The sequence below is a fragment of the Alligator sinensis genome, unplaced genomic scaffold (assembly GCF_000455745.1).
Source record: "Alligator sinensis unplaced genomic scaffold, ASM45574v1 scaffold16_1, whole genome shotgun sequence".
NCBI classification, from domain to species: Eukaryota; Metazoa; Chordata; order Crocodylia; family Alligatoridae; genus Alligator; species Alligator sinensis.
The window spans coordinates 2,237,672-2,265,664 of NW_005842045.1; the positions used below are offsets into that span (position 1 = coordinate 2,237,672).

Consider the following 27,993-nt stretch of genomic DNA (forward strand, 5'->3'; position numbering starts at 1 on the left):
TCCCAACCATACAGCTAGAGTTTCTTCAGGTTGGATTCTTGATTCTCTGCACAAATCCTGTAGTTCAGTTCTGGTGCGAGCATAGTAGGCAGTAGCAACTCGGTTAGTTGTTGTTACAGGCTGAACTACTGCTGCGGGAGTCATTGCTGCTGTTATTGCTTCAGGCAGGAGGGGCGGATGCCCTCCTCCGCTCGATTCTCCCTTTCATCGGCAGGAAGGCGTGGTCATCAGAAACAGCGCTGCGTCGATGGGCGGGGTCGCCGGAAACGACGCTGCGTCGATGGGCAGAGTCGCTGACCGAACTCTCGCGGGTTCCTCCGAAGCTCCACCCTTCTCTTCCGGTTCTTCCACGCGGTCTCCCTCTTGCTCAGCGCCATCTTGGACCGGCGCTTCAGGATCCTTTTTCTCAGCCACTTCTCTGACCGCTCGAACAGCCATACGCAGCTGGGCTTTCAAACTTAAATTCTTATTCATTAGATCAGTTATTGTACGGAAAGTTGCAGTTAACACTCCCCCCTTGTCGTATTGTGGTGCCACCCTCATCCACAGCATGTTCCTCCATCTCCAGATCTTCGCAGAGCCTGGATGGAAGCTCGCGACCCCTTAATCTAGACGCCACCATGAAGGGGGAGAACCGGCCGATTGGCACCGGTTCTTCACTCTCCCGAGCATATCGTAGGCAACGGGCACACTCCCGGGTGAGGGTCAGGTTCACTTTGCCCACCGGGTTGACTCTGGCAAGGGACACAGTGTCGAGGGGCCTGAAGAGGACCCGCTCATCACCCATTATACACCCGAATGCCACAGGGTGCAGATACACTTCCCTCACTTTCAGGGTTCCGTCTTCGGAAGCTCCCTCTTCTCCCTTCAGCGAAAGGTGTCTGCTGATAAATCTCTCACCCGTTCCGCCCACCTGGTGGTAAGCGATGTGTGCCTCCAGTTCCATGAAATTTTCTACTTGGTGTTTTCCACTGCGCCAAGGGCAGTTCTTAACTAATTCTAGCTCCAGCATGCCTTCTCCTGATCCCATCCTCGTCGCCATGTGCGGGCCGGGAACGATCCGAGGCCCTTTTGTGCACCGCGGGCTGTGGCCAGCAGCCCAGACATGCTGGGTCGGGGAAGGCAGGCGGCGCGCTAGAATTAGGCACGGACGCTTAATGGTTGTTTAAGATTATTTATTTACACCAAAGATGGTCGCGGTGTAGGCTGGAACGTTTCCAGGAATACTTCACTTAAATCCTAGTTTTAGGACTCGGACAGAACTCTGATTCACTCACAAGAAGTTGTCGAGGCTCCGTGGAACTTTTGTGCGCAGGGAAGGATACGTCAAGGGATCGTTCGGCGACAGGGAGAAGAATCGATAGGTGATCAGTCTATCGATCAGCTAGCCGCAAGTCAAATCTCCTTAGAGGCACTTTACAACGTGCTCAAAGTTCTCCGACTTGGGCGGAAACCACTCAAGCCTCTTATACGGCTAGCAAGCCAATCGCTAGCCGCCACATATGAATAATTTAGAACTGACCAATAGTGGGGCATGAATTTAAATACAAATGGTGGGAACTCCTTGCAACGTGCATTTCTATGCTGCAACGAAGAAATGCACCCTGCAAAGAAAGCTACAAACGGCGGGAAAATAATTTAGCAGTGCCGAAACACACACAAACAAAAAATCACACCCTTGGGTTGTGACAGTAGCAAGCTTGATGATGATTTTAATGATGTGGACACATGTACATTACTTGTACACAGACTGTAAATGGGTCATGTCAGCCTGGATGATACAAAGGTGTTATTCATAATGTGCATGGTCTTGCCCACTGATTAAAATAAGTATATGATATAAGTATTGGAAAAAATAGGGAATTAGATTTACTGATGAATTTGGTTTGTCCCATATTTTTGTAACATCATAGAGAAGCAGAGCTGGAAGGGATCTCAAGAGTTCATTGAGTCCTATCCCCTGCTTGAGGCAGGTTCAATTGAGCCTGTGACCTTGGCTTTAGTAGCACCATGCTCTAACCAACTCAGCTAATCAGCTGCTCATCACACTAGTCTTATAATTAAATAAAACAAAAACGGTGAGGAGGAAGAAACACCACCCTTTTGTATTAACAGTTTTTCAGGGACTCAATCAGGCTGCAACACGATCGCACTTACCTAAATCTGCTTAGCAGGATCTAGCCTTAGGTCCTCCTTTCAATGTTGGCTGGGAAATATGCGAGTCAGTGCTGCAGTAACCAGGGTGCTGTAGTATCGTGAGTTGCCTTTAGATCCTTTCAAGGGTGTCATACAATGTTAGTGCTCTTAGGTGTACAGACACAATTCATGAGATAAACACAGACATTTCAACTAGGAATCCATGGAGTTAAAAACATTCTGACCTATCATGTTGTTTCTAAGTTCTTTGCAACATAAAAATCAATCTACTGTTTTCCTGTAGTCAAAGAACTGGAATTTTCCAAGAGATGCCTTGAGTCTAAAAAGGTTGAGAGCCACTGATCTGAGTTACAGCAGAAGCATTGGTACTGTGCATCTGTAAGAAGAAGCTGCATGACATTAGTTTACATAAAGTTAGCATTCAGAAGATTAAAAAAAAACAAAACACCCCAAGAATAAAACTGAAATTTGCCTGATGTATACACAAACCTAGGAATAAGTGAGTTTTGAGCCACTGGTCTCTAAATGTTAAGGTGTAGGCAGCTAAGGAAAGGCTCAAAGGTGATAGATCCAGAGTATTTGTAGCTTACCACATGTATGAGTTGTGACCATAGAAAGACCTTCTAGGCTACATCCTCACATGCAGGGGTGTGCTCTTGCACAAATTTGTGCTGCTGCTTTTTGCCATTGTGCATGCCCCTGCATGTGCACTGTGGTGCTGGGCATAATGCTCCACTTTGGGTGCCAGTTCCCTTCTGCTCCCAGCATGCTGGAAGACCTGGGATGGACCTAAAGAGGGCAGACACTCTGGCCAGCAGCCAGGGCATCTTCCTGGAGGCCCCAGCCTCCAGTTGCTCCAGGAGCATGAACCACAACACTTTTTTTTTGCTGCTTTTTTTTTCTTTTTGAGATTCTAGGGAGTTCTAGATATCAAATGTTGGCACTGTGCTGCTAATTTGCACATGCACCACATACAGTTTGCAGCACCTCAAACCGCATGTGCGCGCACATCTGGGCATGCCCCCAGGATCATTCTTTGCTTCTGGACTTAATTTGCCTCTCTGTTGCATATGTCTAATCAGCAGGAACTCCTTAGGGCTGTAAGTAGAGAAAATTTTTGTCCCAGGAGCCTACAAGCATATATGTCCATTGTCTTGCTTTCAAGAACTTGTGAAGTATGCAGGATAAAAGGTGCTAATGTTCTCTCCCTCCCCCCGCAGCAAATACAGCGGTATATGTCTGTTACTGGAGCAAGCCTAGCAGGCTGTGTGCCTTTGCTGGCCACGTACTGGCAGAGGAGCAGTAATGCAGCCTGGAAAGGCTACTTGTGTAAATGACTGTGCTGCTCCTGTTTTGGTATTGGACAATCAGGACTGCCTCAAATGAGATACCTGTTTACAGCCTAGGACTCAATGGAAACTAGTGTAAAAATGGGGGGATGCCAAAACAACAACAACAAATTAAGTGTAGAAGGGAGAACTGGATCTATTTCTACAAATTGCTGAGTTCAATAGAAAGTGCACCAGATTCTTATTTGTACTACAGACACTGTACATCACTCTGATTATGTAAAGAGGTTCTTAAGGAGGTATAAATTGAAAATTCCAAGACCCTTTTATCCTGCCGGAGAGGTGTAAATAGCCCTTAGCGTATATTAGAATCAGGCTCCCATATCTGCAATCTAGACTTCTGGAATTTAAAACCAGTCATTTCCTAAGTGAATTCTAGTTTAATCAGAACTAGTAGCAGCCTCTTAAAATTGGTTAATACCTGGATTTGGGTTTTTTTAGATGGTTTAAATGGAGTGGCATATTATCTTCTCCATAGTCTGCCTAAAAGATAGATTTGATGTCTGCAAGCAAAGACATGCAGTTGCTATAGGCTTCCACTCTTATAGCCTGCCACCTATTTGATTTATATGATAGATCTCAGATGACCCTCCAAGGCACTGAACCATTAGAGAGTTATGTTGCACAGCAATAAGAAATCTTCAGAGATACCTAAATCTTCTTTTACCACTGGGAGTTTCATCTGTTCTGGAATAAAGAGCATTTTTATGTATGATGTTGCTATCTTGCTAGTCATACTAATATTCAAAAAGATACACAGACTTAAATCAATAGCATACTGACAAAGACCTTAAAACTGAAGTAGTCACCAAGTGCATGTTAGACAGCTCTTTTAGTTTTATTTGTTTCTTTCTTTTCTGTTGCTTGAAGGTTGAATGGCTATCACAGTTCAAATTGGAGTTTTCCGTTAATCCTTTGACCAAGTAGGAAGCTGGCAAAAGCACTCTCTAGTCTGCCAAAAGCCATAAAGGCTCTGCCAGCTAATGAGAGACTTTCTTATTTTAGCCTTTGTGAAATCATGGATTGCATCCTTTCTTAGTCTATCCTAGATGCCACTTTCAGAGTTGATTTAATGATGTGACTTCTTGTCTACTAGGAACAAACGTAAGTGCCACTTCTTTGCCCAGGATTCAAATGGTTTTAGCTTGAGGTCAGAAAGGTTGATCCAAGTGAATTCCTGGGAATTATTTTTCAGGAGAAAGCGCATACTGATTACTGGTATTTGGATATCTCCTACTCTGTCAGCATCTAACTTAGTACTGTATTTGTTTTTAAATAATCTATGTTGAGTCTTGTGGCAAGGATGTACTTCATATACCAGGTTGTTTTGTATGAGGTGTGTGCTACATTAAGTAGAGGACATCAAATAACAGGAAGTGGTGTGTTCATCTCCTGTACACAGGAAGAAGGCATGAGGTTCAACCCCTGCTTCCATATATGAGCCAAATGCAAAGGGAGTCCTTGCACTTCCAGTGCACAAGAATGCAGGACCAATGTGGTTGTCACCAATATTCTCTGAAAAGGGAGCAAAAAGAATATGGGACATTTTGGACTTTGGGGGTGGTTGACCATTGAGGAAAGTTCATATTCTAGTCTCTTAAAATGTGTCCTGGTGGTGGTTCTCCTTGGTGGTTCTTGGTGACCATTATGTTTTGCAAGCTGCACTAGGATAATGCAGCTTCACACCTCTCACAACACAGGACTGTAGCTGGTGTCCTGCATAAGCAGCCTTCACTCTTGTGGGCCTGCCAGTGAATGACCAGAGTAAAATCCAAGGCATCTTTACAAGGGCGGGCAGGCAGGAGGGAGCACTTTAATTGGAAGTCACTCTAAGTGCCCACAGCATCTCATGTATTCAGCATCCCTCACTTTAACATGGTGGTGAGCGTGCTTTAACTAAAGCTTGTTGAACAAGCTTTAGTTAAAGCACCCCCAACGCCATTTTGTAGTGGGGATTAAACAAGTCTACTCTGTCGCATGCTAGATAGCACATGTTGGAGCAGGCATTGGGTGTGTGTGTAGGAAGGAGGGAGGAAGGAAGGAAGACAGACAGACTCCTCTGTTCTCTCGATCCTGAAATAGCTTTGACTTCTTTAAAATTGGGACTGCTCAGTACATTTCATAGCCTACAAGCTGGTCTTTCAATAACAAAACTGGGTTTTTTGGCAATCTTAACCATTTGCCTAGGTGGTGTTTCACTGTTTGTGCGCCTGTCTGCTTGTTCCCTTGTTCAGAATGTTGGGACGATCAGGGGACGGGTGCAACAAAAAGTAAGCTCCAAATTAGACTATAAGCTATGGCAGCATCACATTAATGTTTACGACTTCCTGCATATATTCATTGAAAACACTCTTGTGAGGAAGTATTTCTCTTTAAAATAAAATTAATGCGAGAGAGAAATGAATAGTCCCCACATGCTACTTGGCTTTTTGCTCAAAGATGTTTTATGAGAAACAGCTCTTGGCAAATTTAAATGATTCTCCTCTTTCTTAAGCTGGCAAATGCTGTCAATGCTGGTCTTCTTACACCTACATAAATCTGTAAAGTTGGCATCCCAGATACACAAGGCAACAATAAAATTGTGCAGGGGACAGCACAAGGGTGCTGTAATCACAGCTGTTTCATGTCAGCATTCAGGAAGCTTACAGCAGGATTATTCTACAAAGCTATTTCCTTTAAATATCATTAGAGATATTTGCTAGGAGAGACTGGTCTCAGCTAATTATATTTAATTTTTGGAAAATAAACTTTAAATAGAGTTGGGGGGGATGCATAACAGAGGGAAACAACCAAATAGGGTTCATTTAAAGTAAATTTTGTAGGATCTCATTTGACTGCTTTCATTTAAGAATTAAAGCTGTTGCCTCCAGGCTACAATTGCACAAAGCAAAATAAACTGTTGCATGTCTGTGTAAAGTCCACATCTTGACTTCAGATGCACATGTTGATATAGGCCCACAAATTATCTCACAACAAGGTATGCAAATTGATCATGTGTTGCAAAGGAGCAAATCTGTGGCCACACTGATACTCCATTCCTCCTGCATGTAGCCATGGGGAATGACATCAAATGTAGGTGAAATCTGCTCTTTTGTCTCTTAAGTTATTAGGAGCAACTCTCCCTGTTGAGGAAACACCAAGTGATTCCTGAAGAGCTGGCCAGCACAACCAAAACAGAGCTGTTTTCAGATCAGAGACTGAGACAAAAAGTTTCTTCATTCTACAGGAAATTGAGACAGGGGCACAACTTGGCATTGCCAACTACTCTTTTCTTTCACACAACAAATAGAGGGATAGCAAGAGAGAGTAATTAGATGTAAGCTAAAGCACCCACAATGGGACATAAAGGTACTTAACACCTTCCAGAAGACTCTTTGCTCCCTCCCTGTGATTAGCTATGGATTACAATAGATGAGTCCCCCCAGGAATCTGAATGCAGCATTTTGGAATGTTTTTTTTTTCTTTTACCTAGAAGTGGGGATGAGAGTGTTGAAAGCACTTATATGTAATTAATTTGAATTCAGTTACGATAAACTCTCCATTACTCAGATTGTTTGCCACTGGTACAACAATATATTAGAGGTAGACAGAAGGACACACACATACAAGTAAAACATAAAGACAGAGATTAAGGGGGAAAATGGTTATATAGCACTTGGCACCATTGGATTCTGGGTCATCACAACACTAATAATAGAAAACAGTAATAACTCTACCTGTGTGACTGTTGATCCTCCAGTCTCTCCTTCCTTCTTCTGTGGTGCTTCCATGTAGACTGCACTTCCATAGTCAAAAGGAGGCCTTCAGCACACAAATGTTCTAAACTCAGCAGAGCTCTTTTAACATGGTAAAATACTTTCCAGAGTGGTTGTCTTTTTTTTCTCCCCCCTCCCCCCCACCTTCCGCCTTCCGTTTACATTCAGGATTGTCAGGTATTCAAAAAACAAATGAAGCCAAACAATATCATGAAACTTAAAAAACAATACTGTTGTAATTGTTTGCTTACTTTCATGTATCTTCCGTTTTCTGGGTATAGGGTAGAGCAAGATCGTATTTTTCAAACTCCTCTGAAATAATATTGGCTAGAAAATTATTTTAAAACAAATCAAAGTGAATGTAATCCCCATGTTCAAAGTCTAGTGCCCTTCTAGAATTTCCTGTTGTATCCTGAAGGTTTGGAGGGACATGTAAACTTCTACAAAGCCTATAGAGACAGACAAGCATTTTCTTTTAATCATTTCCTGATCCTTTTATCTGGGCCCTGACATTGCCACTATTGCAGAATACCTGTGGGCTTCCTAGTAGCACCCCAGGCCAGGTCAGCCCTGCTTGGATCCCTTGGACAATGAGATAAGGAGCTTAAACTTCCATTGCAGCTATGTTGTTCAATTTGTCCCCATGGCGTATTTGAAAATCTCTGGTGATATTGGGCATATCTACACATTCATTAATGCACCATAGTTATAGTACATTAAGTTTAGTACCTGTAATAAGAGGGAGACCTGTAATAAGAGGGAGCCGCCTCTCACCCGCAGTGCACCACATGTTCATGGGGAACCTGGTGCTAAATCATTCATAGATGACCTGATTCTGGGTCAGGGTTTCGTACGTAGCAGAGCAGCTACCTCGCTGCGATCTATTGCAAGTCAGCCCTTGACACAAGAATTTTTATTTTTGAGAGGTGATCTTGTGGCCACCTACAAATTCATAAGGGGGATGCAGCAAGGGATCAGAGATGCTCTGTTCACCAAGGCGCCTCTTAGGGTAACAAGGAACAATAGTCACAAACTGACAGAGAGCAGATTTAGGCTAGATATCAGGAAAAACTTCTTCACCGTAAGGGTGGCCAAAATTTGGAATGGGCTTCCAAGGGAGATGGTGCTCTCCCCTACCTTGGGGGTCTTTAAGAGAAGGCTGGATAGGCAGCTGGCTGGGGTCATTGGTGGAGAGGCAGCTGGCTGGGGTCATTGGACCCCAGCCCTCTTTCCTGCCTAGGCAGGAGGTCGGACTCAATGATCTGTTGAGGTTCCTTCTGACCCTAGCATCTATGAATCTAGGAATAACAGGTACTAATTAAATGCTCAGTAATCAACACTACTGTGTAGTAGCACCGGTGCAAGGTCTTTTTGTGATGCTAAAGCACAGCAGATTAATTCTACTGTGCATTAGCCATGACACAGTAACACACAGTTGAATTAGTCTGCTGTGCATTTAGCATCTCATGTAGACACACCCATAGAAAAATTAGTCCAGGGCCCATTGGCATTGATGGGAGTCTTTCTATTGTCTTAAAAGACCTTTGAATCATGTCCTGGGTTGGCTGCAGAAATTGGTTTGTGGTGTAATTATTAATTTCCTTGGAGTGTTTATATGTGTGTGTGATTAAGAGTTAACAAATTTATATTTATTGAGATAGTGCTAGACAACAGAAGTACAACAGAACAAGACATGTCAGAGTTTGGATTTATTACTGATACAATAGACCATTTTCTTTTCATTTTGCCTATAATGTTGTTTTGAACCTTTGCCAGGCTCTGAGAGGCAAGTCATTTGTGAGCTGACCCCCTGTTTCACACCCTTCATTTTTCTCACTTTGCAGCTTTTGACTGAGCTAATGCTTTCAGGAAGAAAGACTTATTGATTAGAATGAAATCACTTTCAGTATCCGGGCTTTTATTTGTCTAGTTTGTGGGGTGTATTTATTCTCTTTGTAGAAGGTGTTTGTGCTATTTACTGTACCACATCTTGCAAATTTAAGCAGCCTTTTTACTTACTCCTCAACACATTCTCACCCTGTCCTGTGTCCTTTTGTCCTACTTAAATCTGCCCAGATAATGCTAAAACATGTAGGGGGCCGACTTAACTTGATCTTCAGGTCATTGTGCTCTCCCCTCTGCAACTCCTATTTTGGACTTACAGACTAACTCTTGTACCAGATACGTAAAAACTGTCAACATATTTCTTTATGGCTTTCTTGCTCACTTAAATCTAGAAACATATGTATGTATCCATGCATGCACAACTGCATATGAGATTTCATTACATTTTTCCTTCAGTGGTAGAAAAATCCACGCTGCGAATAAAGCCCACCTACTTCCAATAGTCCCACTCTTTCATAATGAAGATCACATATAAGTGGTTGTTGAAAGTCCTCTAACTATTTTGGGATTCTTAGGACATTGTTACATGTTGCACTTTATGCCGCTCAGATGTTGATCGGTATTGGTGCTAGCTTGTGTTTGGAGCAGTCATAACTTAAGGCTAAAAACCTCTGACTGTCCCCCACCTGCACAGCTCTGACTTGCCACTAGAGGGCTGGAAAACAAGGGCCTGGCTAGGAACTACAGTTGTGAGGTGCCTCTACAGGGCTAGTGAGCCAGTACAGGCTTCTGACCCTGCTCTAAGTGAGGATGTGTGAGAGATGACTTGGAGGGAGTGGCCAGAACATGAAGCTAAGAGGTGAAAAGTTAATGGGATGAGGATGGGTAATGAAATGGGAGGTGAAAAGGAAATGTTGGTGGGGGAAGGGTTGGGAAATGGAGGAAGTCAGCCACTGAAGGATAAAATAAAAAGAAGCTTAAAAAAAGAACTTAAAAAGAGATAAAAAGGAAGTAAGTTAAAGAAGGTCTCATGTTTTAATAAAGTGAGATTGGAGTGTGAGGGTGCTGGTCGTGCTTCCCTGGGTAGCTGGAATGTGGGAGTGGTGAGGAAAGCTGCATCCTGGGATTCTGGAGGACTGTGACTTGAGTGGCTCATGTGTGGCAAGTGGCCACACATTAATGGAAGGGCCTTATAACACTTTACACTGTGAGCCCCACAAATGTTCATTGGTGTTAGTACTAGCTTGGAGTTTGGAGCAGTCAAACCTGTTGGTCTTGAAACCTTCTCTGATTGCCCGACACCTGCACAGCTGTGACTGGCCATTAGTGGCCTGGTGTGCAGGGGCAGGAGGAGGAGCTGTAGCTGCGAGTTGCAACTAGAGGGCTAGTGAGGCAGGGTAGGCTTCTATCGCTGCTCTATGGGTTGGAGTGCAAGAGATCCTGGGATATTGGAGGACATCAACTTGGGCTGCACATGTGGGGAGTCGCCACACCTTAATGGAACAGGAGCTGGGTAGTACAGATCAGAAAGAATCCTGCCTTGGAGCAGCATAACGTTGAGCCACATAACAAGTGCTTAAAACCAGTTTAAGATGTTAATGTGTGGACAGTCCAGGGGCTAAGAGCTCCAGGAGCTGCCCAAAATTACTGTGTAACAGGGCCCGAACATGATATGAGTAACAGAGTTCAGAGATCCACCTGCCCTGGGGTGGTGTAACTTTAAGCCGCTTAAAGTATGCTTAAAACTAGTTTCAGGTGTTAATGTATGGACACTCCACAGGTTAAAAGTTCCAGGAGCTACCTAAAAGTAATGTGTAACTCTTGGTATTTTTTTGTTTTGTTTTGTTTTTTGCTATTTTTTATTCTTGTTTATTGTATATGATAAAACCTTTTTAGTCGCTGGACAGTGGACAGAATCAACAATCCCAAGATATTTCAGAAGTTTTTGGTAAAAGTGACTAAATTAGTTAAGTTACTTAATGATTTAAATGGAATATTTCAGTTAATTATTTTCACAAATATTACTCCTTTAGGATTTACCACAACCTGTCTCTTACAGCATATTTTTTAATACTGTAACTCAGTATGAGGCTTTCCTTTGTATTTTGGTCAATAATATATCAGCCTGTTAAAAACATATTAATGTTTTTTGTGTTTTTAATTAGATTCTTTTCACAGCTAAGTGATATTCCTCATAATATCATAAAGTTACTACTAAAGTTATTACTATGAAACTCACTATCTCAATAATGCAAATCAGAACATAATGCAATGTGTGCGCCTTTTTTTAGTGTTACATGATATGAGAGTCAGGGACTCCTTATTTCTCAACATGACTGAGTCTCCTGAACAAGTCACATAGGACCTATTTTTTAAAGCTAACCTCTAATTCTGCATGCCTCAATATTTGGATGTCCAGTTTTACACACAAATGGCTTCATTTCCAGGGCGTCTAAGGATGCACAGTTCCCTGTATATTCAGCAGAGGTTTAGAGGTTACTCCTCAGATCAGCTCATTTATGTATGTGGCTAGCTATAGGCACCCAAGGCTGAAAACGATAGTCCTGGTACCTAAAATTGTTTGCATGAAAACAGAGATACCAGACTTTGAGACAAATTCTGAAAATCTGGGTCTCTGCCTCAGAGATCTTTAAACTGAGAAATAAACATGTTCACTTAACTGATTCATAATGTGTATGATTACTGATGTATAGCACTTGGCAAATCAATAGTTCTGTATAATATTTGGTATCAAATGAGCTCTGTGCATGTAAATTTGTTTGCAACCAGAACCAGAGACTAGATGCCATATGCATTGTAGTCACTCTGATACATTTGTCCTAGGCTGTAGAGCAAGAACAAGGAACAACTTCCCTTCTCTCCGAACACCTCCATTCAAGGGAGTACCAATAATTTGGCTGTATTGATAGGGAAATGCTAGGAAAACTAATCACTTCCAGTGATAGCTGTATCGATTTCCATTGACTTCAGTGGGCTTTACATCAGGCCCTTTTGTGTGCAACGAGAGCTACTCCTTTCCACCCCTAAAGGTATTATTTCTTATGCAGGCATAGTGCCTTCAGGTATTGCTGCTCAGGCAATACATCTGCTTCATTGCATTTGAAGAGGCATAATGTTGCTCATATTGTTCATTTAATGTCCGGCCAGTAACACGCAGAGAAGAGCCTCAACAATTTTCAAAGATGCTGTAAGAGAAATAAATAGTGCTTTACTTTCCCTCATTGTTACCCCCGACCTCCCTTCCACTCCTCACCTATGTTGTATCAGGTCTACCAGGATTTTGTACCAATAACTGCTTTTTTGAGTCACAGCAAGGGATTCCAAGAAAATAAGAAGAGTTAGGAAACATAAATATAATTTGAAAACAACAGCTTGGAAATGTTATACTTTATATGAACTGTAAACCGCTTTCATCATTCAAGGCTATCTGAGTGCTGCAGGTGGAATATGACATGGAGAACAGGCAAGGAAAAGACAAAAAGCCTCGGTTTGAGGATTTGACTTAAAACAGTAGACCTTATTCCTATCCTTCAAAAGAATAATTTGACATTCGGTGGAATTAGCTTATTCAAGGCCAGTATTCAAGTATTAATTATGTGGTAATTTATTCACTTCACCAGAATGTTAAAGTTCATTCCTTAGAATTGTTTAAGTTCAAAGTTATTCCATTTAGTTCAGCCATCCATAAAAGCCGCCCTCAACTTCATCATCACACAAGACACAGCACTGAAAAGCATAGCTTTTCTAAAGTTTGCAGAGCTTTCTGTGTCTGTCAGTCTAACAGAAAGGCAGACATCACTGTTTGGTGCTGTATTTTCACTCCTATAATATAGTCAAGATTTATTGCACTACAGTTTTTTACCTGAAGGAAAGGAAACATGTAGGTAGTATGGCTGATATGACAAATTTTGCAACCCCAGTGGAGCAAGTTTGTGATGGAATATTATGTTTGAGATTGCTTGCTGACTGTCTGGAACCTAAACTTAAAAAGCCAATCTAGTCTAGGACCAGCAGTTAAACAGAGGTCTGCTCTAGCTTTTCAAGATCTTGTTATCCTGGTATTGAAGCTAGCCTGGGAGCCTGGCTTAAACAGAAGCATGAAAGATTAGCTTTTAGTCCACCAAAACTAATAGAGATTGACATCAGTCTGGAAAGACCATTGTTGATTAAAATACCCCCAAAAAACTCCGAGTTAGAACTTCAGCTAGGAAGTATATTGTTACCAGGTTGTATGGAAATTTCTGAGACATATATTAATGCAATTCTTATGGAAACTAAAATCCATAGTTTTAGTTAAAATAAATCCAAACTAATATAGGAATTATTTTCCTATATTTCCTATATTTCCAAGTCTTTTTTTTGGCTTGGTTCTCCTTCATGATTGCTCAGTGTATCATGTCAGCATACTGTGTAACAAAGCTGTAGAGTAAAGGCCACAAAAATATCATCCAGCTCATCAAGCCAGATTGTAAGAGTAACAACCAAGTAAAAATTGCCAGACTAGCACTGCTGGAAAAGGATTGTGACTCAGTGAGCCACTATTCAAATCTTTTGCTTCAGGGTCTACTAACTCACTGTAGATCTATACCCTAGTGCCAGATCTGCTCCATTGGCTGGTATATTAGTGCATTAAGCCAAAGCTCCACTCACTCTCAGATCATCTGCTTGTAGCAACAGAGTGGCCATCAGCCTATTCCCATTCAGTGTCCAGATATTGGCACCCAGCATAATAGCATAAGGTTGAGGGGGGGCATACACAGAGGTCTTTTTTGAGTGGATGATCTAAAAGAGGAACCCGCCCATTGTTTTTTCCTTACTTTTATGCTTGTTTCTCTTTTCCTCCTATTCTTAACTACTATATAGCCATGATATTTCCCATGATCATTCCATTTTCACGTGAAGAAATTAGTCTTCCATGCTTCAAAGTTCAATAATACAGCAGCAGAATTTTAAAAAATAACTGTTATATAGCTTAACCACCATGTTGTTTCAAAAAGCACAGAAGGGTGACAAGGTAATCCACAAAAGACAAGGCCATTTCTCCTGGTTTATTTTACATTAAATTAGCTTCATTAGTTTGGACTTGGCTTAACAATAACGTTTTATGAGAGGCAGTAATCTAAGACAGGTTTAATAATGCAAATCAGAACATAATCATAACTCTTTGTCTTCAAGTACACTGAGAGCATTTCATAGTGTGAATGTGTTATATCCCAAGCATAGTTGAAAAATATTTTGAAACAACACCATTCTGATCATTTTAGTTGAGCTAAATAAACTTACGGGCTGTCTTTTGTGTTTGCCTTTACTTTAGAGGCATGGTTTAGCAGCCACAGATATTTGTGTTTGGGAAATACCACCCTGCCTCTGTTCCACTTATTTTGGTAACCTGGTGCAGTATCCATGAGAAGAAAACATATGTTCCCTTTGCTTTGTATCTCAAGTTAAGATTTCCTGCTGTCCAGTCTGCTGCAAACAGTTCCTTTATGAGCTGCTTCTCTGATGAGGTGGGTGGAAACAAATTCCCTGGGGGTATTAGCAGTAGCATTATTATAGGTAGGGGAACAGGGCATTGGCCTTGGGAATTGTTTTAGAGGCGTGTAAGAATGGCAGCCACTGCTACTGCTGGCCCAGCTGCTGCAGGTACCCAGCCCCTGCCACTGTCCCTGGGGCTGCCTGCTCCCACCCAGGACACAAAACCTCCTTGTTATGCCTCTGGGTATTAGTACATACCAGTTTACATCATCTGATGCTGCTGCAAGAGCTCTGAATCAGGGTTTCCCAGCAGTTCAAACAGAGCTATTTGGTATCTCTTAATATAAATATCCAGCCTTCCACTGCATCACACTTCTGACAGGGTGTTATGCTGCAGCAAGTTGTATATTTAAAAATATTTAAAACAGGTATCCATATGCCTGGGTATGTAAAAGATTGAAAGAATGGAGATTTGGAGATAAGGTAAGTTATAAGTAGTGGGCTGGAAGGTAGACAGGCACAAAATCAGACAAATATGCTGTACCAGTGAGTGCTTACAAAGCAGTTTCCTTAGCAACAAAAACAATGTGAAATCTCTCCAAATTTGGTTTCTCCCTTGTGTGACTTTCGAGCAATCCAGATCCTGTTGATAACACAGCTACCTGATCAGTGTGTGGCAAAGCTGGTAGTAAAGGGTCAAGTGCTTAAAAACAGAGGCTGTTGTGGCTACCACAGTCCAGTGAGTGTCTAAATTATGTTTAATGCATCTCTAGCTAAGAGTCCCTATTGCTTAGGAAACTGAGATTGTTTCTCAAATGCCTTTCAGATAGAGTTAGTGACCTTCTTGCCATGATAACATGTTTTCTATGTCTTGCATTGTGCATCTTGCATTCTGTAGGTTGCTAATCTTGCTAATAACAGAAAAAGGAACTGTCACATTAGAACAGTGATTCTCAACCAGGGTGCCATGGATTTCAAATAGAAATCTATACTTGTGGTCTTTCTGAGTTCTTTGCAACAGAAAAACTGCTCTAGTTTCTAGTTTAAAAAAAGAGTGAAAACCAAGAGCTGGCATTTTCCAAGGAGTGCCTTGAATCTATTGAGGGATGCTTCAAATCTATCTAGAGGTGCCTTAATTGTAGAAAGTTTGAGAACAGCTACACTAGAAGTTCTACACTGTATTAATAAGAAAAGACTGGTTTGGGCCATTAAGTCTTCTAAGAGATTCCCCTCCGGGGAATGGGGAGCAGAGCAAAGTCCCTTTTATTTTTAGCAAGAACAGTTTGAAAGACTAGATAACATTTCTCTGATGCAGTGGAAAACTTCCTCTTTTTCTGATGTCTAATTTGTTTTCTTTGGTAAAGACTTTTTTCAGCTGAAGTACAAAGGAAAGTGCAAATTAGCAAGCGCAGCAAAAAAAAAGAAGTCACCTTAGAAAATGAACATCTACAAAATCTACTAGTCCTGAAGCTAAATAGCAGCAGGAAATACAGAGAAAATAACTCTTTCCAAGATGTCTAGTTATATCAAGGCATTCATCTGCACAGCGGGAAAAACGTGTGTGTGTGTGTGCGTGTGAGAGAGAGAGAGAGAGAGAAAGAACTCACCTTAAATATAGAGAAGAGTCATCTCAGGAGACATTGAAATCAGGAAAAGAAAAGGAAAAGAAAAACAATTGCCTTCTAATCAGGAACATGTAAGGTTGGGGCACCCAGAAGCATAATGGTGACATTAGTAAATTAACTGTGGAATGCTGAATACTTTGCTGCTTTGATAAAAGAGCTAACTGTTAATTTCCAACAGAATTAAAAGCTGTGTTATTTTTTAATGTAGATGTTTCCTTTTAAAAGAGATACTTAAATTCAAAACATTAAACCCTTCAATGACATGACTTAAAAAAAACAACCCTATTTAATAACTAATCTCATCTTTGATTGTGACAGTGTGTTAAGTCTATGGCCAAAGCATACCTGCCTGGCAGTTATAAATAGGTACATTACAGAAAGGAAAAAAAGGTGTACACCTTTATTTCATTACTGTAAAATACAGAAAAAAGTGATTAAGGGAGTAACAGAAAAAAAATACACAGCTATTTTGCCATCAGTAAAGATTCTCACACTGCTAAACTGGAACAATTGACACATTTGAAAAATAATGGTTTTTAGCCCCCCGCCCTCCCAACCCTCCCACACAGGTTACATCTATTATGCAATTACTTGGTTAATTGTGCCAATTCATTTAGACTGGCTAATTAACTAAGGCGCCTTAAAGTGTATAATAAATGCGTAATAACTTTATAGCTGGTTTCTATCTAGCAATAATTTGCATGAGTAGTATGTGCCCTGAGGCTTAGATTGCAGCTGCTATGATCTCCCAGCCACAGGGGTGCTCCCTAGGGTCCCATCAGCTGTGGGACTCATCAGCTATGGGACTAAGATCCAGCAGCTGTGGCTTGCAGCTGGGACCAAGAGTCCTGCCAATTGTGGCACACACAGCTGCAGGAGCTTGCTATTTGCTGGTGCACAGGGAGCACAGGATAACAATCCTGGGCTCTCCCTTTACCAGCAATAAGGCATGATAAGATCTGATGCTAGATTCCACATATGTGGGACATGTGCATATGTGATGTGGCAGAAAGCACAATTGTGTAACTCTCATGTTATATCCCATCATGCCTTTACCTCCACATGTAGAGGGACCCTTAGGTAAAGTATACTCAACTTTTATGTAGTGCCTTCCACTCCATGGTCCAAGAGTAGTTTGCATGTAGTTGCATTAATTACAACTTGCAATGGAACTACAAAGAATGTGCAGCTCATTGAGTCAGTGGAGAGACTGAAGTTATATGCCCAGGCCAAAACCACAGTGCAGAGATGGGAGATGAACCAAGTTCTCCTGAATCCTGTCTAGTACTTCAACTGTCGAAAATCGACTGCCAGGCTTGGCTGCCAAGGTTGCCCTTTCAAAGAAATAGATTAAATATCAAACACAGTGAATTCAGCAGAATACTTCCAGAATACGTCTTTGAAGAAGATTTCAAAGCAATACCACAATCCTTTCCACATATGTGATAATTCATTGGAACAGAATTCCAGAGCATATTTTTATAGGTTCCCCTCTGCTTATAACAGAATTCTGTATATAGAAAATTGAATATGCCAACAACTCCAGAAGAATTTAAAATAAATATGGATAAATTTTAAAAATCCTTTTTGCTCCTGTGATCATCTGAAAGGTCAATTTAGGTCATTTTAATGTGATCTAAATGCAAGCAGTAATCTGATGGGAAAATGTTCTACTGGCAATCAGACCTAAAAATGCTAACAGCATTAAACGTAAAGGAAAAAATAACTTTCACTGAGATACGTTATCCATCAAAGGTACTCCTGTGGTCTATAGCACTTCAGTATCTGATCATAATTTTTAGTGTAGTTTACAAGGCACCTGCAAATCAGAAAGTGATGTGATTCCCATTTTAGAAAATGGGAACATAAGACAAAATGGCAGATGCTATTCCACCTACTAGATGTCCAAGCAACTGAATAATCCTTATTCTATACTGAGTCCCTGAACAAAAAGTGGGTGGATCCTCCTTTTTATGATTTAGGCATGCTACAAAAGTAAGAGCCTTAACAATTTTCCAGGGACTAGAGCAGGATGGAATAGGATCACATCAATAGGTGAACTAGAATTTGTCCCTAACTGACCTGTGTGTGGTTGCAAAGGAAGTTTGTGGCAGAGCAAGAACCCATGTATTTTGTGTACCAAACTAGTGCGCAAACTGTTCTGTCATCTTTCCCCTCTCTAGAAATTTGAATGCATACCTTCTTTTAGCTACTTCACAATGAATTGGGATCTTCCATCTTTTTATTATGCACCACTTGAGGGAGAAAAACTAACCAAGTTGGTACAAATTTATGCAAAATTTCAACATTTAGGGTGTCTACGCATGTGCTCCAGGGTGAAGGGGAGGTACTTTAATTAGTGCGGCTCTCAGAGCGTCAAGTGTATTCAGCAGCATCACATGTATTCAGTGTCCCACACGTCAAATGGCAGCGGGGGAACTTTAACTAAAGCTTGTTCAACAGTTCAACTAAAGCTTAGTTAAAACACTTCCACCACCATTTTGAAGTGGGGGACACTGAATACATATGATGCGGAGACTGCTGGAGCATGCCAGTTAGCACACTCCAGCAGACTCTTAGCACACTTGATTAATTGAGTCTGCTCGGACACGTGCTAATTAGTACATGTTGGAGCAGAGCTCTGTCACATGTATAAGTGCCCTTAAAGTCCATAACATTTTAGTACTATAGTTCCAGTCACTCCAGCACAGAAAAGAGTAACTGTAAGTATATGATTATTTCCATCAACTTTGGTGAGGCTATTGAGTTATTGAGATGTTCCAGCACCTCACTAGATAGGAGCCTAAAACTCAGCTTCACTAGGAAAAACTTTTTCATGAGGAAGGTAGTAAAGCACTGGAACAGATTACCCTAAGAGGTTGTGGTATGTCCATTCTTGGTTTTTAAGACCTGGCTAGACAAAACTTTGACTGGAATGATATAGTCTTGGAATTATATAGTTGGGGTGGTCCTGCTTTGAGTAGGGTGTTGGACTAGATGACCTCCTGAGGTCCCTTCCAACCTATTTTCTATAATTCTATAAAATCTTCAAAGCAGTTCTAAGTATGAGTGAACAAAAACCAGAAGGGCACAAGAAGGCATAAATGCTAGGGACAGAAGTTACAAATAAACCAGTTTAAGTGATCAGAAACTGGTTTAAACCTGTAACAGAACATAAGTTCAGTGCACATAAAGCAATTTCAAAATGGCTGAAATCAGTTTGAGATATACCTGGATGAATGTCATATCAGACTTAACCGATTGAGGTCAAACTGGTTTATGGAACTTGTGTCCCAGGCCCCTTCCTGGATTCAAGTTAAATCAGAGTCCTCCAGCATCCCAGCATGCTCTGCAACCCTGGGCTGGGCTGTTCCACCTCTCTCCTACCTAGCCCAAGCACTATCACTGCTCTGGCTGGCTGAAAAAGGGGTGGAGGTGGGAAACCCTTCTCTGGAGTGCTGCAGGATTTGCCTGGCAAGAGGACTGAGGACCCCTGACAGAGGCTGCTTCCCTCCTCCCCCTCCAGGCAGACCTGCAGGCCGGGGTGGGATTTTAAACCCCTCTCCAATCAAACTCAGGCCAACCCTTCCCTCAGCTTAGTTTCCCTTCAGCTGAAGGCTTGCTCTAGTGCCCCCCAGCTTCTGGCCTGAGCCACTGCAGGTATGTGCTTGCATTTCTGGAGTCAAAAGTGAAGGTCTGTTCACTTGTAAATTGGTTCAAAGTATGCAGGTTAGACTAACCTGCAAAGATTGAATCAGTTCAGGCTCTGGCTTTTTTAATGTCTATCCCTAGCCAAAGAATTTCTTTGCAAATAATAACATCAGTCAAAGCTGAGGTATAATCTAATTATTCTGTAAGGGTAAGAAGTACCATATTTTCTTGCATACAGTACACCCCCAAAAAAGCACACACCTTGTTTTTGGAAGGCAGAATTTAGAAAAAAAAGATTCTTCTATATTCTTGGCTGACTGTGGGCACATCCACATGAGACACTCAGTGCACAGCAGACTAATTCTACTGCGCATTAGCGCAACAGGCAAAAACTGTGCCGATAAGCGAATACGCAGTAGAGTTAGTTTACGCATTAGTGTCATAAAAAAGTATGCACTGGTGCTACTACGCAGTAGCACCAATTATGGTGCATTATGTTGGTGCTGGTTATTATAGGTACTAAACTTAATGCACCGTAATTACAGTATATTAATAATCATGTAGACACGCCCTGTTGACATAGAGTAAGTCCTTCTAGAAACAGATTGCTCAGAAAATGTGGCATCCCAGGAGATAGTCTGGGTGAGGAAACAGGAACTTTCTGGTGTGGCAGGCCCGCAAAAAGGCTAGGCCCAGGCCTTTGCAAGGGCAGTAGCAAGGCTGTTCCTTCTTTACTGTAAATAGCTCTTTATAAAAGTTCCTGTGAATAATAAACTGTTGTTTCTACATTAAAACCCTAATAAAGATATTACAAGCAGCTCACTTGCTCAGTCAGGCACAAGCTGCAGTGCTCAGGCAATAGATACACAGGATTAACACAGGACTCTGCCCTTTCAGCTTGCTGATCCAGACAAGCAGCAGCCATTTTAGCATCTGCATGGCATTCACAGTGTACCCACCCTTGCTTCTTTTCCAGTAATGAAAACAAATTCCCCACTTAATACAGACAGCCCATTTTTGAGGGCCTGATTTTTGGCGAAAAGGTACAAGTTGCGTGCAGCAAAATATGCTATATTATGAATTATGGCTTAGTAAGAATTGTCTATCAACAGCTCTGGAATTTTTTAACTGTATAATGTTATGTTGAATCATTTCACAAAACCCTTTCCCAGGCACCTACCATGACATTATCCATCTCATCTAGCATTAGAGCAAATGAAATATTTTTCAGTGTATTTGTCTCAGTTTATCCATTCAAGTCATGCTAAAGCCCATACCACCACATCTTCAGTGCTATTGAATGTGTAACCTATGAAATCTCATGCCTCTCTGAACAACTTAGTCAATTAGTCAGTACTGCCTCCTGCTTTCTGTCTAACTTCAGACTAACATAGCTAACTACCTCTATTCAGCTATATTGATATCCATACTAACTAGATGTAAGCTTGTCTACCCATGCTGCAGTCACACCTTCAGTTACAGAGTAGCTGTGCTATAAGTGATGTAGGGACCTAAGATCCATTGGCTTTCAATGAGACTTAGACTCTTATTTCACTTAAAAACTTTTGAAAATGTTACCCTATGGCCAATGTCATACTAAACAGGTCTTATGAAAAAGTTATGCCTCTAATTTGAAACAACAACTTTATTATTTCCTTTGCCCATGATGAAGTTCATCCCCTTAACTAGAAAGTGCTAAATCATCTTTTCCAAAGATGACTAATTCTTGGCATTTATTAAAATACTTCTGAAGAAAGAAATCTTTTGCTTTTGAAATGGACCAGATTGACAGGTAATTTCAAAGCGTTTCCTAGGGAAGCATTCCCCTGAGTCCCTCACCATGTCTTCACCTGTGCACACCGCAAAGGACACAAGTGGATAACTATGCTACACTATTGATGTACTTCAGGGTTTTTTTCCAGGAACAAAACAGTGCAGCACAATAAAACTGCCCCCGTTCTTAGTTACAGATTTGAGAAAACATTATTGTTTAAATGAGAAAACATATTAATATATTCCCCCAGTTCCTCCTCTCTTCTCTCCACAAATACACTCGCTTCTGGTTTCTGGAATTTATCAGAGGCCGAGGAGGAGGAAAAAATATTTGTATTGGTTCCATGTTTAAAATACTGACTACTGATCAAGAACCAGCATGTTGAGTAGTGTGTTAAACTTTCCAAGGTCAATAGACATTTCTAATTTTCATGTAGATGAGACTCACTGTACTATAGTTTTGTGTTTCTAATATGCATTCTTTTGTTTCTTTAAAACAGTCAATGAAGGCTCAGGAGAAACCAGTCAAAAAGAGACATCAACTTGTGATATTTGCCAGTTTGGGGCAGAGTGTGATGAAGATGCAGAGGATGTTTGGTAAGGTATTTTTTTTCTATTTTTGTCTTATTTTAGAGAACATGTTTGTGGAATATTGCTAAAAAATTAAACATACCACTTCTCTCAGTCCTCCCTTCAAAAACAGGCTAATTATTTAATTAGTTGTATAAAATGTACCTGTTTAACCCTCTAGGCATGTATATTCATTCTCCCATATTCTAAGACTACAGACTTGTCCATTTTGTCACTAAGGCCCTTGACAAATGTTATTTCCATCAAGCAACAGGCAACATTGTTCAATGGAAACTATCATGCCATGGGACCAGGGTTCGAATTACACTTTGACTCATGAGGGGAGAGGGGTCGAGAAGATCCCGATCTTTGATTTCATTGATTAACAAGTCCACCTAAGTGAAGGAGCAATCTGATCAGAGACCCCCCAGGTTATGATTTTCAGACCTTACAGGAAATCTCTCATCTCAGGGGGGCTCTCTTCTCTTATGGGGAGATTCCTGTAATTCAGCCTCCCCGGTAATTCGAACCCTGCATGTAACCTTCAAGTTCACAGAGAAAGCTATATAAGGAGGGAGAAGGGAATTGTCTTCTGGGAATTTGCTCTGCCAGAACTCGCCAGCAAGGAGAGCTGGAGAGCTGCTGGCAAGGGCTGTGAGCCCCCTCCCACACCTTCAACTGTGCTGCTAAGGAGAAGTGAGCTCTGAACTCCCCCTGGTTGAAGGAGCTGCTCCCCTAACCTTTGCACAGGGTAGGGAAGACCCAGTCAAAGGGCAACAGGGGACAGGACTCCTAGGACTGAAACTCTGAAACACCTTATGAGGCATTTTATGTATGTGCTTTTTCCCCTCTCCACATCTTGTTCCCACCTGCAGCTTTCCAGATAAATTCCCTTTTTCTTGACACTCTGTTATTTCAGGTGCTAATGTCTTCTTTAAAAAACAGCTTTGAAAGCTGGTCGGGGAAAGGGAAGAGGGGAAGGAGTCATGACTTCTGGTCAGACACCGTGGAACAGCAGAGTTCAGCATGAGTCATAGAGAGTCCCATTGCCAGAAGGGAGAGGGACAGGTGGCAAGAGAGTGCTTTCTACCCTGGGATGCTGGAGGACCTGGCCAAACACTATCACTCTGTGTTATATGCCACACGTTCATATTACAGCCTGATAGAAATCAGGTCAAAATGTTCTACAATTTTCAAACAACATCTTTGTACCTGGTTGGCCATTTTTACTGTGCTATAATTCCTTTGCATGTGTAGCATGTCTAAAAATATGGTTAAGTCAACCAATTAATTGTACATTAAATGCAATGGGTGTCAGTTCTAAAATACCACATCATACCGCAAATAAAGGGAAAGGAGCTGTAATAAATGCCTGTATGTTGTGGTTTGTATAAGTATATTTTTTGATCAACAGTAGAGCTGAACAAAAAAACTGGTACAGTATTTTGTCCCAGTATTTCAATTAGACGTTTGTTTGAACAGTTTTATTTTGATGGTTCCCTCAACTTTATTTTTAAAAAATATTTAAATATTTTTTTCAATCCAAAATTAATCTTTTTTACACTTTAGGCATCTATATAAGTGTCAGATGCTGGAGTATGCTAATTAGCATCCTCTAGCATCCTCCACATCATGTGTGTTCAGGGTCCCTGCATTTCAAAGTGACAGCAGGGTCACTTTATCACTCATCGAACAAATTTACTTAAAGCACCCCACTACTATTTTCCAGCGAGGGATGCTGAGTACACATGACGCTGCGGGGTGAGAGCCACTTTAATTAAAGCAACCCCCTCCCCCCACAAAACTCAGAGTGCTTGTAAAGGCACCCTTTGATTCATGGAAAGTTTCTGAAGGGCTTTACGTAAGGTAAACCCCAAAAGATTTTTTTTTAAATGTTTTGAATTCTCAGCATACAAACAAATAGTTCTTTCCATAGCTCTAATTAGGACACTGACTTTCATGCCAACATGTTTGACCATTCATTATTTTTCTATCCTAATAATTGTTACAAATTGACAGAAACAAAAGTAATCAAATAAACATTAGAGTTATTGGCTTCAATTATGCTTTCTAGGACCAGACAGAGAGATGTTCTTTACGTGCAACTTTCTCCTCTTATGGAAAAAGAGGTCTTTGCCTTGTGTTCTCTGACACTGTACAGGTGTTTGCTGTACAGGTGTTTGATTCATGAAAAGAAGGAAGTGGAGATTGGACAGATCAGAGGGAGGAGTAATATGGTGGGATGGAAGAGCTAATGGACACTGTGCCCTCCAACCTTACATAGATACTCAAGAAGAGATGATATAGGGATTGCATTTTGTTCCTGTTTACCCCACAATGATCCCAAAGGCCATCCCGTGTAGGACAGTGCCTGGTTGCATGGCCACCTTTTAGAGAAGTTCAGAGTGAAGTCTGCATGACAATCTAGTCATTCTTTTCACACACACAGATTGAGGCTTTGCAGCATTCAAGCCCTGTTGGATTAGGAAAACCATGGAAGGCTAAATATAATCCGAAGAGCAAAACCAACATAACAGAGGAATAAAGGAAAGAGTAGGGAGGAAAGAAAACTGAAGAAGATAATTAGACATGGTCTTAGTCAGATGACCCCATGCAGAAAGCAGTTTCTATTCACTAGTGGTCAGGCCTGAAATTTTGAATATTTATCCTATTCAGTAAAGAAAGTTATGGATATGGTGAGTGAGAAAAAGCCCGTGATCAATTTGTGCTCATTTTGGTCAGGTCTTGCCAGCTTTTAATAGCCCGTGATTTTATGCTAAAAAAAAATGGCTCTGAATCAAATGAAATTGTGGCACTGAAAAATAGAATCAGGATGCAATATGATTATCTTTCTCTAGTAATAGCATGAGACTTAGTTAAAAGAAATTGATTATTTTGGTTTTGTCTAAGGAAATTACTCATTTCCTCTCCTTCCCGGTAGGATCCTCACAAGTTATTCAGAAATGGGGGGTGTCCATGTAAATATAAAACCTTGTTAAAATTAACATATCACAATTCACAGTCCAGTGGTCATGTTTTCATAATTAGATGAGTTGCTGAGTTGGAGTGGCAAAAAAAACAGGGATAAGGAGTGAAATTAGCTACAAGATAACATTATTAATCATGAGAAGTGTTGTGGAACACTGGGAGCACTTCTGTTTATTTTTGAGGGAACGTAACGGATATAATTTACCAAGTATTAATCCCACTACAGCTGAAAACTTTCCTGATATCTAATTCCTTTCCTTCGACACATCTTGGCTTATGAGGAGCAGCATGATAACATGGGAACCAAAGCGCTCAGTCTTTATTGACAGACAGCCTTTCTGCAGGGAAAGATGCTTTTGAGAGTAGGAGGTAGGAAAGGGCATTTACTAGGAAAGATGTTACCAAACAAACTGTTCAAAAGCAGTAAAGCAGATTTCTGAGTAGAAGTAAAAATACCATGTTAAGCCTGATAAAGGTCTGCTTTGAAGTCAACAGCCTCATATGCTATAACAGAGCTGTTTTCATGTCCCTGACCCTTGAATAGTTTTGGATAATGTTCTTCCTGTGAAATGAGCCTTCTGGGTGTTAGCTTTTTATTATTATTATTATTTCTTGAGTGAAAGCAGGCTGCATATGGAGTGACTAGATTCCTCTTTCTGAAATTGAATTTGAATTTGAATTTGAAATTGAATTTCAGAGTTTGGCACCAGCCAGAGTCAATCATAGACACATATAGAGATTTAGTATATAAAAAAGTGTTCCTAGATTAGATGAAATAAGAAATATCAGTTTATTATTTGATCAATATTTTTATGTTTATCTAATTTCAAAAACAAGCTGTGTTCCTTTAATTATCTTACCTGACTGATTAGTTTTCCAGAGTCTAAATTAGGTCAACAGTTACTAGTAGCTTTGGGAACTGTTATTACGAGGTAATTAGCCCAGAACTTTCAGTTTGTCCTATCAATCAGAAGCAGTTCAGGAGCCGTGGGGTTGGTGCTTGATTCATTCTAAGAGGAAAGCAAGCTGGTAGCAGAGACTGATCATAGGGAGCCACAGATATGAAGCTGGCTGTTTGCCTAACACTTCTAGGGTGTCAGAGCAGATCAGAGAAGAGAGCACAGGTGTGATAGCAGATGTGGCTGGGCTGCTAATGATTTAAAGGGACAATTAGCATTATTCTGCATTGCTACAGTCTGTTATTTTGCAATCCCTTCTCTGTTTTAGCTCTTCGTCATTCATTGCCAAATTCCACTTAGCTGGATAGTGCTCTCTGTACATTGTCACTATTATTTTTAAATCGTTTTACTGATATAACATTTGATCTATTAATGTCTAGACTTCTAGGATTCTGGTGGGAGTTGTTTTGCTCTATAAAAGATTATTTAGGTGATAGCATATGAAGGGAGGGTGGAGGGACCGCAAAAAAGAAACCCTTGGAATGCATAGTGTTCTGGAACATGGTAGGATGCACGTATACTGTACATCCATTTCATGTTCTAAAATTGCAAGGGTTCGTGTGATTTGGTATTCCATTAGTGAATATCCTCTCCTGTGTTAAAAACAAAGACTGTGCAGTTTAAAGTCTTTAACATCTTGCTTCTTTTAATACGTGAAAGCTTGTCACTAAGAAGATCATGTATTACTGGCATTATTCCCACCTTTAATGCATTTTGCACCAGTGGGCTTCATGAATATTTAAAGTAGGGTAGTGGCTATGCTCTTTAGCATTACACTGCAATCTATTGGCAAATCAGACGTTTGGTGTTGCTTACTTTGGGTTTTTATTTCTGAGCTTGCTACGGAATGATTGACTTTGTAAGACAGGGCTACTCACGATAACACCCCGAGAGATATAGTTAAAAGGAAATGGAGAATGAAACATAAGGTTCTGAACAAGGGAGTATTTCAAACCTCATCCAAAAAGCATCTTACAACACTGAAACATTCAGCCAGTGTATAAATAGAACATATCAAATGGAGTGCCCATTCATCTAGTAGGGTAGCTTAGTGTTAGTGCACAACCACTTCAAGATCCAAGTATTAATCTCTTGCTTTATAAACCATCAAGAGAGTTGGAGTTCTACACTATACAATTCATGGTTTAGAAAGATATGTAAGTATACATAAGTTCTGTAATGTGTCCTTTAAGTTGAGAAAGGTAACTGATAGAAATAACCCTTTGTAGAATATTCTTTAAAAAAGTGTAGGACTGGAGTAATTTCTTCAAACTAAAGAAGAAATTTCTGAAACCTCTGACATTTAAGGTTAGTCAAAAGTAAAATAATGTATTAGGGTTAAATACATTCCCTTTTCCTTTGTATTTCAACATCAAAAGAGCAGTATGTATGCACAAACTCGGTAGACTAAGGAATGTTTTGCAACCTATAAGACAGACTTCCATATATGCAAAAAGTACACAAGAGAGAATATGCTCCTTGCAGCCTATAAGTGGGGAGAAGGAGAAGGATTACTAGAAGAAAAGGAATCATGTCTCCTATGAAGTACCTCCTCCTCTTTGAATGACAAGGGTGAAGGTGCAAAACTCTCTCCCCACCTACTGGATCAGGTTTCTACTTGCTGTTTTCTTTTGAGATTGGGAAACTGTTTTTCCTTCACAGATTGATTGGCCAGGTAGGCTACGTGTTTTCACCTTTGTGACACCAAGTCAGGAATTCAATTGAGTAAGAAAGAAGGTCATATTCATGTTGTCACAGTATAGCAGATGGCAGGTGTCCAGTGTATGTATTATTATCCTGGCAAAATGGAGTTTCAAGAACGTGG

General features: G+C 40.8%; 1 protein-coding gene across 1 annotated transcript in view; it reads left to right on the forward strand.

Annotated features, from left to right (window-relative positions):
* The window catches only part of TMEFF2 (transmembrane protein with EGF like and two follistatin like domains 2), a gene marked incomplete at its 5' end in the record, with an annotated part of 231,144 nt that overhangs the window by 105,256 nt on the left and 97,895 nt on the right, over positions 1-27,993 (forward strand). Inside the window, one exon of the mRNA XM_025203124.1 lies at positions 22,152-22,248. Coding sequence (XP_025058909.1) covers positions 22,152-22,248 — 97 coding nt within the window. The remainder of the gene's footprint in view (positions 1-22,151; positions 22,249-27,993) is intronic.